General features: G+C 38.4%; 1 protein-coding gene across 1 annotated transcript in view; it reads left to right on the forward strand.

The window, feature by feature from the left end:
• Positions 1-13,606, forward strand: part of CFAP58 (cilia and flagella associated protein 58) — a 125,045-nt gene that overhangs the window by 6,906 nt on the left and 104,533 nt on the right. The window contains exons 4-9 of the mRNA XM_020788938.3: positions 932-1,088; positions 3,955-4,149; positions 4,596-4,733; positions 6,149-6,308; positions 8,287-8,369; positions 10,255-10,446. Coding sequence (XP_020644597.2) covers positions 932-1,088; positions 3,955-4,149; positions 4,596-4,733; positions 6,149-6,308; positions 8,287-8,369; positions 10,255-10,446 — 925 coding nt within the window. The remainder of the gene's footprint in view (positions 1-931; positions 1,089-3,954; positions 4,150-4,595; positions 4,734-6,148; positions 6,309-8,286; positions 8,370-10,254; positions 10,447-13,606) is intronic.

Consider the following 13,606-nt stretch of genomic DNA (forward strand, 5'->3'; position numbering starts at 1 on the left):
TCTTTGGAAACAAATAATTTTGTGAAGAAGCTATCTGTCTGTCTGTCTGTCTGCCTGCCTGCCTGCCTGCCTGCCTGCCTGCCTGCCTGTCTGTCTGTCTGTCTGTCTATCTGTCTGCACTTTCATAGTGGATGATAAGGACAGAATGTTCTACTGTATTTCATAATCAGGTGGTAAAACATGAACTTTAAATCTGTTATGGGTTTTTCAGATTGCATATGAGGTAGTTGAATATACAAAAATTCCCTATTAGGAAGAACCCATCTTGAACTGCCATGCTAGTTTTCGATGTGTAAGGAGTTCCTTTGTATAGTAAAGCATTTGGTTATATCCCTTGCAGTGCTTCCCAACCTTGGGTCCTCACATATTCTTAGACTACAAATCTCAGAAATCCTGGCCAGCAGAGCAGGTGGTAAAGGCTTCTGGGTGTTTTAATCCAATAACATCTGGGCACCCAAGATTGGGAAACATTGCCTGAGAGTATGGGTGAATTAGATTAATTAGATATGTATTATGTCATCAGATTAGCTAAACTAAGCTATCCAGATCCAAAGGGAGTTGCCTGAAAAAGATGCAGTAAGAAATAGGGGTATGTATATTAGATTAACATGCTGCAAAGCATCATGATTATAGTTATGGTAATAATATGGGGGAGGGATCTGAGTTTAAATTAAAATTGAATAAAGAATAAAAAGTACTGGGGTATTATTTACACTAAGGAATGGTTATATTTCTGCTACAATGGGGTGTTTTTGTTTTTATTTTTACTAACTACAGTAGACAAATTTAATTGACAGATTTTGGGAGCCAATGGAAGGGGTTACATGTGGAACCAATATCTTTAAAGTAATTTTCTACAAAATGCTTTGTGTTGTGAATAGAGACTGTCCAGGGTGCAGATTACAGATAACTAGGATCTGTTTTGTTCTAGCTTGCGAGAATTGCTAAAATTTAAGGAGGAAGTAACAAAGGAGCGAGACCAACTTTTGGCTGAGGTGGTAAAGTTACGTGAAAATGTAACTAATATGGCAGATCAACAGCAAGAGGCAGAAAAAACAAAAGTTGAGACAGAGTCCACCATTGTTCAGGTCTGTGCAGCTCCCCAGATTACTATCATTATTGGTAGAAGACTTGCAATTCATATCTGCTAACAGGTTCTTGATCTTCCACTTTCTAAATTTATTTTCAGGAAAAGGTTGTTACTGACAAAGCATCATCAATACCAGATCCTTTCCATTGATTTTTGGCATTTGTCTTTTTGTCTCTCTGTTCATCTCTATCATCTAGGACAGGAGTCTCCAAACTTTTCACAGTGAGGGCCAAAGGAACAGGAATGTGCACGTGCATGCACGTAACATCGCTACACGCATGCCCATATGCACACACACTACCTGCCTCCCACCCACACAAATGTCTGTCCCCCGGATGCACGCCTGCCCCCCCACCCCCCCGGGTGCATGGATGCCCCTGCCCCCCGCACATGTGTACGGGCTGAAGGAAACGGGCCAGACAAAACGGCAACGCAGCCCGAATGTGGCCTGTGGGCCATAGTTTGGACACCACTGAACTAGGAGATATGTTGTCCTTCATAGGGCCTTATTTGCTTGCCAAATCTGCTTCAACCAGGAACTTGTATTACTTTAGAGAATTCATATTTTGCTTTAGTTCAGGTCCATCATAATTTGCATTCTCCATATCTGTGGCTAAGTGAATCAATACTAATAATTAGGTTTCTACTGTGTCTTACTTACAGTTACATTCCTCTTCCTCACATCAGTTATCTTTATTCTGAAGTCACAGGTTTCTGGTGGGATCATTTTAGTTCACACAGTTTGTTTTCACACTGTGCACACATTCCTATAGTAGCTATGTTCACTAGCTTGATGCCTTTAGCTTCATCATGGAGTTAAATGATCAGGTAGTTGCTAGTTCTGCCAACTAAAAATTATGTCTGCCATAATTGTGTGTTTTTTTTTTACACTTTCTGTCTTAATTGTTTATTATCAACCTCTTGTAAGAATGAGTGTGTGATTGTCACCCTCTTCCTCCCTGTTGGGAATGGTGTGGAGGTGCTCTTTGATCATGGGCTGTATGAATTCCAGCCTCTCATTGCTGCTTGAACTATTCTTTATTAGGGTGAGGGAGTAAGATACAAAGGTTGGTCAGGTGCCTGATTCCACCTATTCTCACCACTTGCAGGAGGGATTAATTATCCCCACTAGCCCCCCCCCCTTTTATCCCTAGTTGGGCCCAAATTCCATTCCATGTGCTGGCACTCTCTTTTGTCTGGAGTTGGAGTATAGTTCTCCCCAAACATCTAACATCCTTTTAGGAGGGCTGGTAGTGTCAGGCCAAAGCTGGTCCCTGCCCCCACCCACACTGTGTCCTGTCTCCAGAGGGCTTGGCGCAGGCACCCATTGTGCCATTTCATCTGCCAGTGCCTCTTCTAGATTGGGGTGGCGACTGTAGTCCAGGGCTTGGCAGGGCATATCTGCCTCTACAGAGCAGGACTTGGAAGGATGGGCAGCAACGTGTCTCCCTCACATCCTGTAACGGTGAAATTGGACCTCTTCCTCAGGCCAGGGGTCTTGCATCACTAGTGGGTGATCCTCCCTGAGGATGCAGAAGTTGGGAGGGAGCTCCAAGGTCTCCACCCAGTCCTTCTCTGACTCCGTCGAGAGTGGTGAGTTTCCCTCCTCTTTCTCCTCCTCCTCCTTTAAGCCCAGGTTTTGCCAACTTGGCTCAACCTCAACCCCAGTTTCAAGGTGTGATGCATCAATTCTTCCCTCCTGCCTCCTATACGAGGCCTTGCCTTTGCTCTCTGTGCCCTCAGGTTGCCATGTTTCTGGGATCTCTGTAAGACCTATTGGGGGTCCAAGGCAAATGATCTGCTGGAGACATCTGGAGCGTCCCCCTCACAGAGTGATTATTTGAGGGACTTGTATTGAAAAGGCAAGCACCATTCCTTGAACAGACTAACCAATTTTCAGGCAGGCATTGCACTCCCTACCAATTTTCCTTATCTTGTGGGTAGAGGGCCTTGTTGAGGGGAGTCACTGAGACAAAGGAGGCAGGAGACCATGGAGGGTTCAGAAAGGCAGAGTATGATTCTGCTTTAGCGGAAAATTATATTCAGTATGTCTTTTCCTTTTGGGAATCTTTTTTATATTAAAATTTAGGGAGAAATCTTAAAATGGATATAAAGGGAACTAGAGAAGAATATGTTGGAAATGGAATCAGGGGCAGGTTTTTTTTTTTGTTAGATGGAGGAAAGTGAAACAGATCAGATCTACATTTTCTCCTGCTGATAGGTTCCACTTTAAACCCCAAGGGAGGGACTGACACAGAAGGTAGCCATCTGCATCTGGGTTTAGTGGCTATTTCTTACAGCTATTTTGAAAGCACTTGCAACATCCAGCTGAGTTTCTGAGACAAGCAGGAGGATGTTGAACTGTTTCTAGCATTAATTACTACCCCACAACTCCTGAAATAGTACTCTTTTCTCTGATCATCAAATCACTTCTCTGTGTTCCTTGAAGTTTCCCTTGAGCAAAGTGTAAAAATTGTTCCCAAACTACTCCAGTCTCATTTTAACAGCTGTTGTACTATCACTTGATCATTACCTCCATTCCTTCAGTGAAGCCTCTGTTTCATCTCCTTAACCCCACCTTGCCTACTACTGGTTATGTTTTCTGACTAGCCTTCTGGCCACTTGTAATGCACTGTAAAAATGCTCAACAAATTTCTAATTGTTTTAATAGAAGTAGCAGAAATAATGTTATTTAGTAGTAGTCTGGTTAAAATCTTATTTGGTAATTAGAGGTTAGTGTAGCATTCATATGAATTATCCAGTGTCAAGGAGTGTCATACTTATCAGTAAATATATACTTCCCAGTTCCCTCAACTAAATGACAAAGGAATTTTTGCTATTTTCCCTCTTCCTTGCTGATGCAGCTCCAGCAGGAAATCCAGATGCGTCAGAATGAGGCTTCACGAGATTCCCGGAGGAAAGACAAACTGGAGAGGGAACTGAAGCAACTTCAGACAGAACTGGACAACAAGATAACTGATATGAAGACAATGCAGCAGGCTATGAACAGGAACAAGGAAGAGCTCCTGAAACTTGAACAGCAGCTGAAAGAGCAAAAGGTATTATTGTAGATTGTTGTATTATCTGAAGAAGATGTAGAGACTGGAAATAGTGCCTTGCAATTTTTCTGCTAAAATTCATAGCTCCTGACTACTTCTGTTGATTAAAACCACTCGACTCTTATGATCAGTTGCAATGAGTACACTTTTATCTGCCAAATGACAAACAGGCATGAGTGTATTTATCTCCACCTGTGAGAGAGGCTTGCAATGATCTTCAAAAAAGATTCTATCCAACGTTACTCATTAAAAATTGCCAATCCTCCCACTGCAAGCTGTTTAACAAACATCTCTTGATGTATTAAATTAATAGTGCAATGTTAATGTGATAGTCAGAGCTAATGTGAAGAAAAGATTGTAAAGCCTGAGGTGTAACTGGACTTTCTAATAGCTTTGACAGTACGGTTTATAAATCTGATCATCTGATTTGTGACACATTTGCATAGATCTTGAATGAAAGAGCCACAAAAGAATTAGAACAGTGTACAGCAAGAAATGTCAAACTCCAGCAAGAGAATGAACAACATAGTTTGGCCATTGAACAACTCATGCAAGAGAATCAGCAGAAGACCATGGAGCTGAGAGTAAGTTCAAAGTGACATTGGGCATAATCCCATTCAGACAGCCTTGTGTAAGTAACAGCTATTTTGTCTTTCTATTCTATTGTCTTTTTTGTAGTTTTTCATTTGTGCTCTGCAGGAAAACAGATCTGTCTTTCCTTAAGGAGAAAAGCACTGTATAAACCAAAGTTAGTTCCATTGTTCACCTGTTGTACCTTATCTCTTCCACTCAAGAGCACTGTTTATGCTAAAGAAGATGACAGAAACCCAATAGTTTATTGAATGTAGAAAAGTACAATCCATTCTTGTGAACAGAAGTCAATTTCTTCTGAAGTATTCTGCTTCTGTAGGCCTTGTTGGCCAAAACAATAAAAACAATTAACTAGAGTTTATCCTGAGCTGGTGTAATTGATCTGGTGTAAGGTTTCAATATCAGAAGTACTGGTTCTCAAGATTATTTTCTTATCTGTCCTATATGTCTAGAACACTCTATTAAAAGTCATTATAAAACCAGATGATCTGTGCTGAAATGTGCAAATTAATTAATTCAAGAGGTTAAAATTGTGGCATGAGGTTTTTTTTGGTAAGAGGCTTCAAGAAACATATAAAAGACGTTTATCTTTTAAAACTTTTTGTGTCTTGTTTAAAGTACAAGGATCAGAAGTTGTTTAAAGTATAAGGCTCAGAATGTCAGCTCAGAGGGATATACCATGAGATCAGTGGGATTTATGCCATGGACGTTTTTATAGAATTGCACTGTAAGATGCCCCAGGACCTCTTTTTCCACAATAGCCTTCTGCAGGCTACTTGTCTTGAACACAATGTACTATTATTTACTATTGGCATTTTTCCTCTTTATTCCCTTCTTTTGCTGCCTCCACTTCTTCTACTCCAGTAGCATTCCTTATATCTTCCATCACTCTAACAGTGAGAAGGCTTTTTAAATAAATATGCTTTATTCCCTTCCCTCCATTTACACATAAACACAGACCTTATCCCTGAAGCTACAGTTGCACAAAAGGTAATAGCTTGTTACAACGAAGTAGTGTGTTTTAATATTCACATATTGGTTCCTCTTCTTTGGAGAGAGTGATGGTCGATGCCATCTTGGAAGAAGAAAAGAAAGAATGCACTGTAGTTCTTCTGTCCTGATGTCCTTCCATGAGTGGTTGTGGCCAGCCATTTAGTGGTGTTTTTTCCCCTCTTGGTACCAAACAGTTCATGAGTCTAGAAAGAGAAGAGTCTAGATTAGGGAGAAAAGTGGATTTAAAAGGTAAGCTAGAGGATGGAGTTGTGCTCTGCAAAACCTTACAACCTCAATATCTATTGGCCTATGTTTTTTCATTGCTGTTATTAATGATGATGACAATAACAGTGAGGGAAGGTAGTTAGTTTCTTTATTAAGTGTTTCTCCATTCCTATTCCTTTCTCTTTCACAGTCAAGAGAAGATGAAGTGTCTCAGATGCGTCAAGAGATAGCAAAGCTCTCCAAAGTGAGAGAAGTTATGCAGCGAAAATTGCGTGTTGTAGAAGAGCACAAAACACAGGCAGAACATGAAAGGGACACTCTTAAAAATCAAATAAATGGACTGGAGAAAGGTAGGAGTCAGATTCAAAGCAATTATATGGATATTTTATTAGAAAACACTTCTTCTTTAGTGCAGGGCTTCATAAATTGCTGTTTCCTCAGGATGCACTTGAGAGTGCTGAAAATGACTGAGTCCTATCAGTCACAAAATTTTGGCAAAAGCAGGGAGTCAGTCACGAAATGGCAGCAGGAGCAGGCCACCTGCCCAGAAATGGGCAGAGAATACTAGTGATGTTTTGGATGATGGAATCATTATGTTTTCTTTGATGTTCAAAGCAGTGGGACTTGTGAAGGAGGCAGAACAGGAGTTGACTGAGCACTGATCATATTTCCTATTACAGTATTAGGTTTGCAGCAGTGCAGTTCTATAAATGTGGCAGAAATGAAGCTCAGCATAAACATTTATGGAATTGAGCTGTCCATATCTGTTCCTGTGAATATTTTATCCATATTAGTGAAATAGAAAAGGAGAGAGAGTGAGAGCAAGAGCGAGTGAGTGAGCAAGGGAAGGAGAAGGGAAGAATCAGTGGGCTTTGACTAAACTACTCCATGAGTTCCATTGATTCAGTGAGCTTACTCTAGTTGCAGTTTACTATGCTATACAACAGGATTTCAGCCAGTTTCTTATAACTTACTCCCAATTACTTATTACTTACTCCCAATTAGGTATGTGTGAGATGGCAGCCTGAATTGTTTTCTTTTAGAAAAGATATGATTAGCATGCTTAGGAAATTGCTACTTATAGTTCCCTGCAGATTCACTGAATGCAAAAATCTTTGCAGAATATGGCAGTAGTTTAAAATTCTTATAGAAAATGGATGAATGCAAGTATAAAAAATCTTGGGTGACTCAGAAGCTTCTGACAGGTAGACTGAAAAATATTGTTTGGTGCTTGGATGACAATACAATGAAAATTAAGGGAGCAGCTATGAATATGTAGTTATGGTGCATTTTCCTTCCCTGCTCCACAGAAAGGATTCATATGAATTGAGCTCTGAAAAGAAAAAGGACAATAATTGTATGAAATGATTCCGGTTATAATAACAAAGTTGAGGTTTTAGCATTTAATCCTTTAGAAAACAGTCTCAGTTCTTTGAAAATAATCTTATAAATAGACTTCTAATCCCTATTATACGATCTGTACGTATTTCCCTCAGAGTTCCATATATCTTTGCCTCGTTTAAAAGCCAGACTGGAAGCATCAGTGCATCCTCTATTTCTTATGTTTAGTCTGTGGCCACCATTGCTTATGGAGCATAGATATAACCCCCACACGAGAGAGAGGTGTTAGTAGAAATTGCAAAGGTTAAAAAAAAACTTTTAAAAAGTGAGGGAAGAATTCCCTCAAAACAGCTCTGTGAGAACTGAGTATGCTGAGTAGCCATGGGATGCTCACTGATTTTTAAAAAGGAGAATGGAATGAAAAACTGGATGGGAGTGAGAGGGAATGAGGAGGGCATGGCTTGCAAAACCAGGAACATTCTGAACTGCAATATTTTCTTGCACATTTCACTTCCATATATTAAAGGCAGTATTACACCTATGAATAATGGTACTTGTGTAGCCAGAATGGCACAAGAGGAGATTTCAGTTTCAAGGAATCCTAAGGTTTGCAAACATACAAATCGGAAACAAACAAAACTGTAGGAAAAAGTCTTTGGGGACAATCATTCCCCTAAAATATAACAGTAGGGACTTAGTATGCTCTGTGCCCATGGAATGCTGACTGGCTGATGAATAGAGATGGAAAAAAACTGGAAACAAAACTGGTTGAGGGAATGGAACCAAGTACTGTATCTTGGACACAGATACTCCCCACAGTGGATGCTCCATGCTGCACCATTTTGTTTAAGATCTATCTGTTAAGTGTACAGTGGAATGATGAGATTTCTTTCTTGATTATCTGAGTTTTGGAAAAAGAATTCAGGTCCAAAATATAATGCTATGTCTAATCCAAGTCCGAGTTTATGATCTTTTCCTGTGCTTCAGAACTGGAAGGTGCAAAAAAGCAAGTAGAGATCGATAAGAAAGCTATAGATGAGCTGGTGAGAGAAAGGGACATATTGAATAAGGTAAGTACATCAGATTCTGAAGAATGGATATATCAGATATGTACACATAGTTCAAAACTTCTTGTGAGCTTTAGTTCATGAAAGCTTGTTACTGTAGTGGGGGCCCCTCCTAAAAATATGAGTCAAAGCATCTCTATTGTTTAGTCCACAAGCTTCCCAGTATAATTTTTTGGTCATGTAAATTTGTCAGGATACTATGAGGGATATGCAAAGAGAAAAAAAGTTACACATGCAGCTTTTATTTTAGTTACTATTTTGTTTCACAAAATACCACAGCTGTAAAAAAGCAAGGAGATTTATGACCCCACATGATCTGAAAATGGAAGTATCGCTGTATTTGCATTCAATAAAGAACTGGTATTTCTTTCTCCATAATAGATATTTGTTGAAGCATGTTTGATGAGTAGATATGGGATAAAAAGTATGATAGGATTTATGCTACTGTTACTTGTATTTGTGAAATGAAATAGCCACATATTAACTATTTATCAGAAGCCTCAGAAGTGGCTGTGTAATTAAAGGATAGTACATTCTTGATCATAAGTATAAAAATGGATTCTCTTATAAAGCAAGATATTCTTCTTAGTTTGGAAGACCAACTGAGTGAAGGGTACAGATTTTGAACATATTGGAAACTCTGCATGAGTGACAGCTATTTATAACCATTTCAAAAATCTAGGATGATATTCTGTTTCTCATATCATAATTTAGCTGCCTTTTGGGGATACAGTGGTTGAAATCCTATTTTACAACTCTGCAATTGGAATGGTGATGATATTAACAGAAGAAGCAGCAAATTGCATCTATTTAGTATTTATTATTAAATATTCATTGCATTGTGTATGAGTCATGTGTGGCCTGAAATTGCCTTTAATCAGTGGTGATTTGCCATTAATCAGCAGCGCTTGCCACTGATTTTCACAATTAGGCACACAGAGCAGCACAATAGGATTTCAGGCAGCATATAGCTCTATCTAGTTTCCTCCAGGTTGCCCCAAGTCCTGCAATCTTTGCCCAACACAGCTGTGCCTATCCTGTGACATAATTTTAATTTGTAGTAATCAAAAAGCATGTGTGCCCATTGTCTGAGTACAGGGACGGGCTGAAAACTTACCAAATGGACACATAGAAAGCCCAGTGAGATAAAAAGGCAGTGGGAGGTGAGGAGGGGAAGAGGAAGACCACTGGAGAATGAGAAAGAGCAATGCATGGGAGACTAACTGTTTCTAATTTTTGTGAAATAGGTTGTTCTGGAACTGAATAAATAAATCATTTCTATAAATAAAGAGAGGCAACTGCTACTTAGGCAAAAGAAATTATTTAATCTTTATCACTGTTCTTAAATTTCTTAACACTGTTTATAACCTCTTTGTTACAGCAACATGGCTTCTTGGAAATAAAAGCCATTTTGCTTTCTCTTGGACTAGGGAGAGATATATTGGGAAAGGTATTTTGTCTATGAGGATCTAGCAGCACATAGTCTTTCAACATGCTTTAAAAATTGTTCCCTTTCATGACTGTAGCTATGGGAGGCTGCTGTCAGAAGTTGGAGAAAATCTTGAGTAGGTGGGTTTTTGTAAATAATAATAATAATAATAATAATAATAATAATAATAATAATAATAATAATAATAATAATAATAATAATAATAATAATAATAATAAAGGAGAGGGGGAAGAGAAACAACCAAAGAAATACTCACTCTCTCTCCTATGCCTCTGATCCCTACTCCCATGACTGCTTTTCATTAAAAGGAAGAGTTAGGGAACTTACACATATCTCCATTGTAACATCAAGTTGTGGTCTGATTATTTGGTAGTATTAGATTTTAGTATGAAAGCTCGTTTGATAAAAATACTGACAATCTTGTTCTCCTTTTTGCAGAACTTGCTCAAGGCTGCTAGTGTCACTCAGAAGCAGATGAACCTTGTTAAGCTCCACGAACAGTCAAAGAAAAACCTTGAAGAAGAAATTCATAATTATAAGGAAGAGGCTCTGAAACAGAGGAAGATTATCTTTCAGTTGGAGAAGGAGAGAGACCGGTATATCAATGATGCTAGTGAGCTGACACAAAAGGTACGAGAGGTGTCTTTACAGGCACAATTCTTTCTTTCAAAGATGACAAAAGGATCTTTTTAGTTTTTAACTCTATTGAATAGATTCTGTTATCATTTTCACAGTGGCCTTTAGGACACAAGAATCTCAACAAAATTGTTATGTAATCTAATCAGACATGTGATCTCATGTAATTGGCACCTTGTAAAATCACAGTGGTAGCTGCCACAGTTAGACCACCATACATTTTTACATATATCAATGGATGTTTTTAGCACATATTCTGGTATCTGCAGTTAATATCTTGAAAATTCTCAGCTTGAAAAACATATATTTGGGCAAAAATGTGTTTAAGTAGTGCGTGCTAGGGGTGAATTGTATTTTTTTGTTTTGTATTACATTTGTTGTAACTGCCCAGGGTAGTGCCTTGGCGCTATTGGGGGCGGGATATAAATTGAATAAATGAATGAATGAATGCATGAATGAATACTTCAAAAGGTGTTATTGGCATCAAGTTGCATCTGACTTATGGCAACCTAATAAGGTTTTAAGGTATGTGAGGTATTTAAGGAGTGGTTTTACAAGTGCCGTTCTTCAATGTGTTTCCATGGCAGAGTAAGGATTTGAACCCACATCTCCTGAGTCCTAGTCCATCAATCTACCTACTACATCATAGTGGCTTTCAAAGTTGCTAAAATCTTTAAACTTACCTATCATGAGGAGTTTTAGAGTTTACATCAAGCATCTTCAATTCCAGTGCTTGGAATCTAATTCTGTGATAGAATTAAAATAGGAAAATTAACATCTGCTCTTCTAATTAGCCGTCTTTGGTAGAGCTGTTATTCAGGACTAAATAATTTTACATATCCATGTTTTTGTCATGGATGTGGGACATATGAGCAAAATTCGTGGATTTTTGTAAATAGGCAGAAACGTAGAAACACAAGCCTGGAATAAGAAACTTGTCAGAAGGACTAGGAGCTGTGTTGAATCCTATTCTCATTTGTTTATCAGGAAGTGCTTTACAGAAGCAAATAGACAAATGATGCTTAGAAGATAACTTGCCTCTAACTGGTTGTTCCATTTGTGGGTTTTTTGAATGAATGGAATTTTTTTTTTAATCTCTAGCTGCTTGATTATGTGAGGCGAAAACTTGCCCTCTGAATTTCTTTCAATCTTTCTTTGGATTCATGACTCCAGATATATTTTTAAATACTGCTGCTATCCCCAGCTGCTAAAATTCACATTAAGACAATTTTAGTCTCCCATGGCTTGAGCTGATATTGCTCAAACGTTTTTTGATTATTCCTCCACTGGTTCCTTTGCAAATAAGAGAAAGCGTATAATATTACAATTAATCATTTGTGATTTGTAAATGGATAGAGTCTAAGGCCCTCCTCCCATGCTCATGCTCAAAGTATGTATTTCTTGGTAAGCAAACATTAATATTAATATTAATACTTAATTATTTTAAAAACTTCACGCTTGTATTTTCTCTTAAGAATTCATACTGGCTAACAGCATAGCTGCCATAAATAAGTGATCAAAACAATCCTTTGTGATTTAAAGCCCAAAGATCAAAGCATTGAAACAGCAGTGGAGAATAAACATGTAGTTGCAATGACAATGTTTCAAATGTTCCAATGAGAAATGTTAGAAGACAACAGATTACAAAGTAAATGCCTGCCTAAAAAGGAGGGTCAATAATGAAGATATGAGAAGGAGGTTCCAGAGCCTACATACAGCCAAGCTACAGTGCAAGGCAAATAATGTGAATGTCAGCAGAAAATCTGTAGAGATAGATGCTATAACCAGTCTGTTTTGTTCACTCACCCTGGTTAGGTAGAGCTTTTTTGTTTATTTGACCTTCTGAACTGTAATTTGCTCCAATATTTGCTTGAGAGCCTGCTGAAGTATTCTCTATATAAAACTATATTACTGATTGGCATGAGTCTGTTTTATTTGTTATTTTGCCTACTCACTTATGGTTGTAACTTTGTCTGACATGTTATACAATGGTTCTTGCCATTATATAGTTATTGTTGATGTCAGATTTTCATGTCTTTTACCCCATAAAAGTAAGTAGGTTGTGCTTTTTCCCCTTTTTGGTAACCTTTTCATAATGCATATTGTTCACTGATGTTAGTGTTCCACCTCTCTGTCCCTCCATTTGGGAAGGCTTGAGGTATCTACATGAGTCTTTTATCCAAATATTCAATATACAATGAAAAATATGGGTAAAAATTCTGGTTTCCTGACATTGCTCCTCCCCCAGTATCAGCTATTTTTTCATGCAATACTTTTGATTCTGATATTCCTTTTTCTTTTTTTCTTTTTTTCTTTCTTTCTTTCTTTCTTTCTTTCTTTCTTTCTTTCTTTCTTTCTTTCTTTCTTTCTTTCTTTCTTTCTTTCTTTCTTTCTTTCTTTCTTTCTTTCTTTCTTTCTTTCTTTCTTTCTTTCTTCTTTTCATGGCTTGTCTTTCTCCTTATAAAGTATTCCCTTAGGGCACGTCTATCCAATGCTACTATCTTGAAACTTGTGTTTGTTGCACTGTGCTCCTGACCACTACACTGTTATAGTGGATAACAGGTATTATCTCTGTCACTTAGGTAAAGGTAAAGGTTTATCTTGACAATTTTTGTCTAGTCGTGTTCAACTCTAGGGGGCGGTGCTCATCCCCATTTCCAAGCCATAGAGCCAGCGTTTGTCTGAAGACAATCTTCCGTGGTCACATGGCCAGTGCAACTTAGACACGGAATGCTGTTACCTTCCCACTGAGGTGGTCCCTATTTATCTACTCGCATTTGCATGCTTTCAAACCGATAGGTTGGAGGAAGCTGGGACAAACGACGGGTGCTCACTCTGTCGTGTGGATTTGATCTTAGAGCTGAAGATCTACAGACCTTACAGCATAGAGACTTCTGCGGTTTAACCCGCAGCGCCACCACATCCCTTACACTTACGTCTCTGTCACTTACAAATAAATAAGATAATGATGATGTTCATTGCCATCTTCAGAAAGCTTAATGTTTCTATGTGTGCTTTTTAGCCAAATGGAAAATGTTTATTGGCAAATAAAAATGGTTGATTCTAACCACTGGTCCTTGGGTAGGGCTAGTTTTTAGTTGAACATTTTTAAATTCCTGAGGAGGAATGTTGAACAGCAGACCAGTACTTTGTG

The sequence above is a fragment of the Pogona vitticeps genome, chromosome 3 (genome assembly GCF_051106095.1).
Source record: "Pogona vitticeps strain Pit_001003342236 chromosome 3, PviZW2.1, whole genome shotgun sequence".
Taxonomy (NCBI): Eukaryota; Metazoa; Chordata; class Lepidosauria; order Squamata; family Agamidae; genus Pogona; species Pogona vitticeps.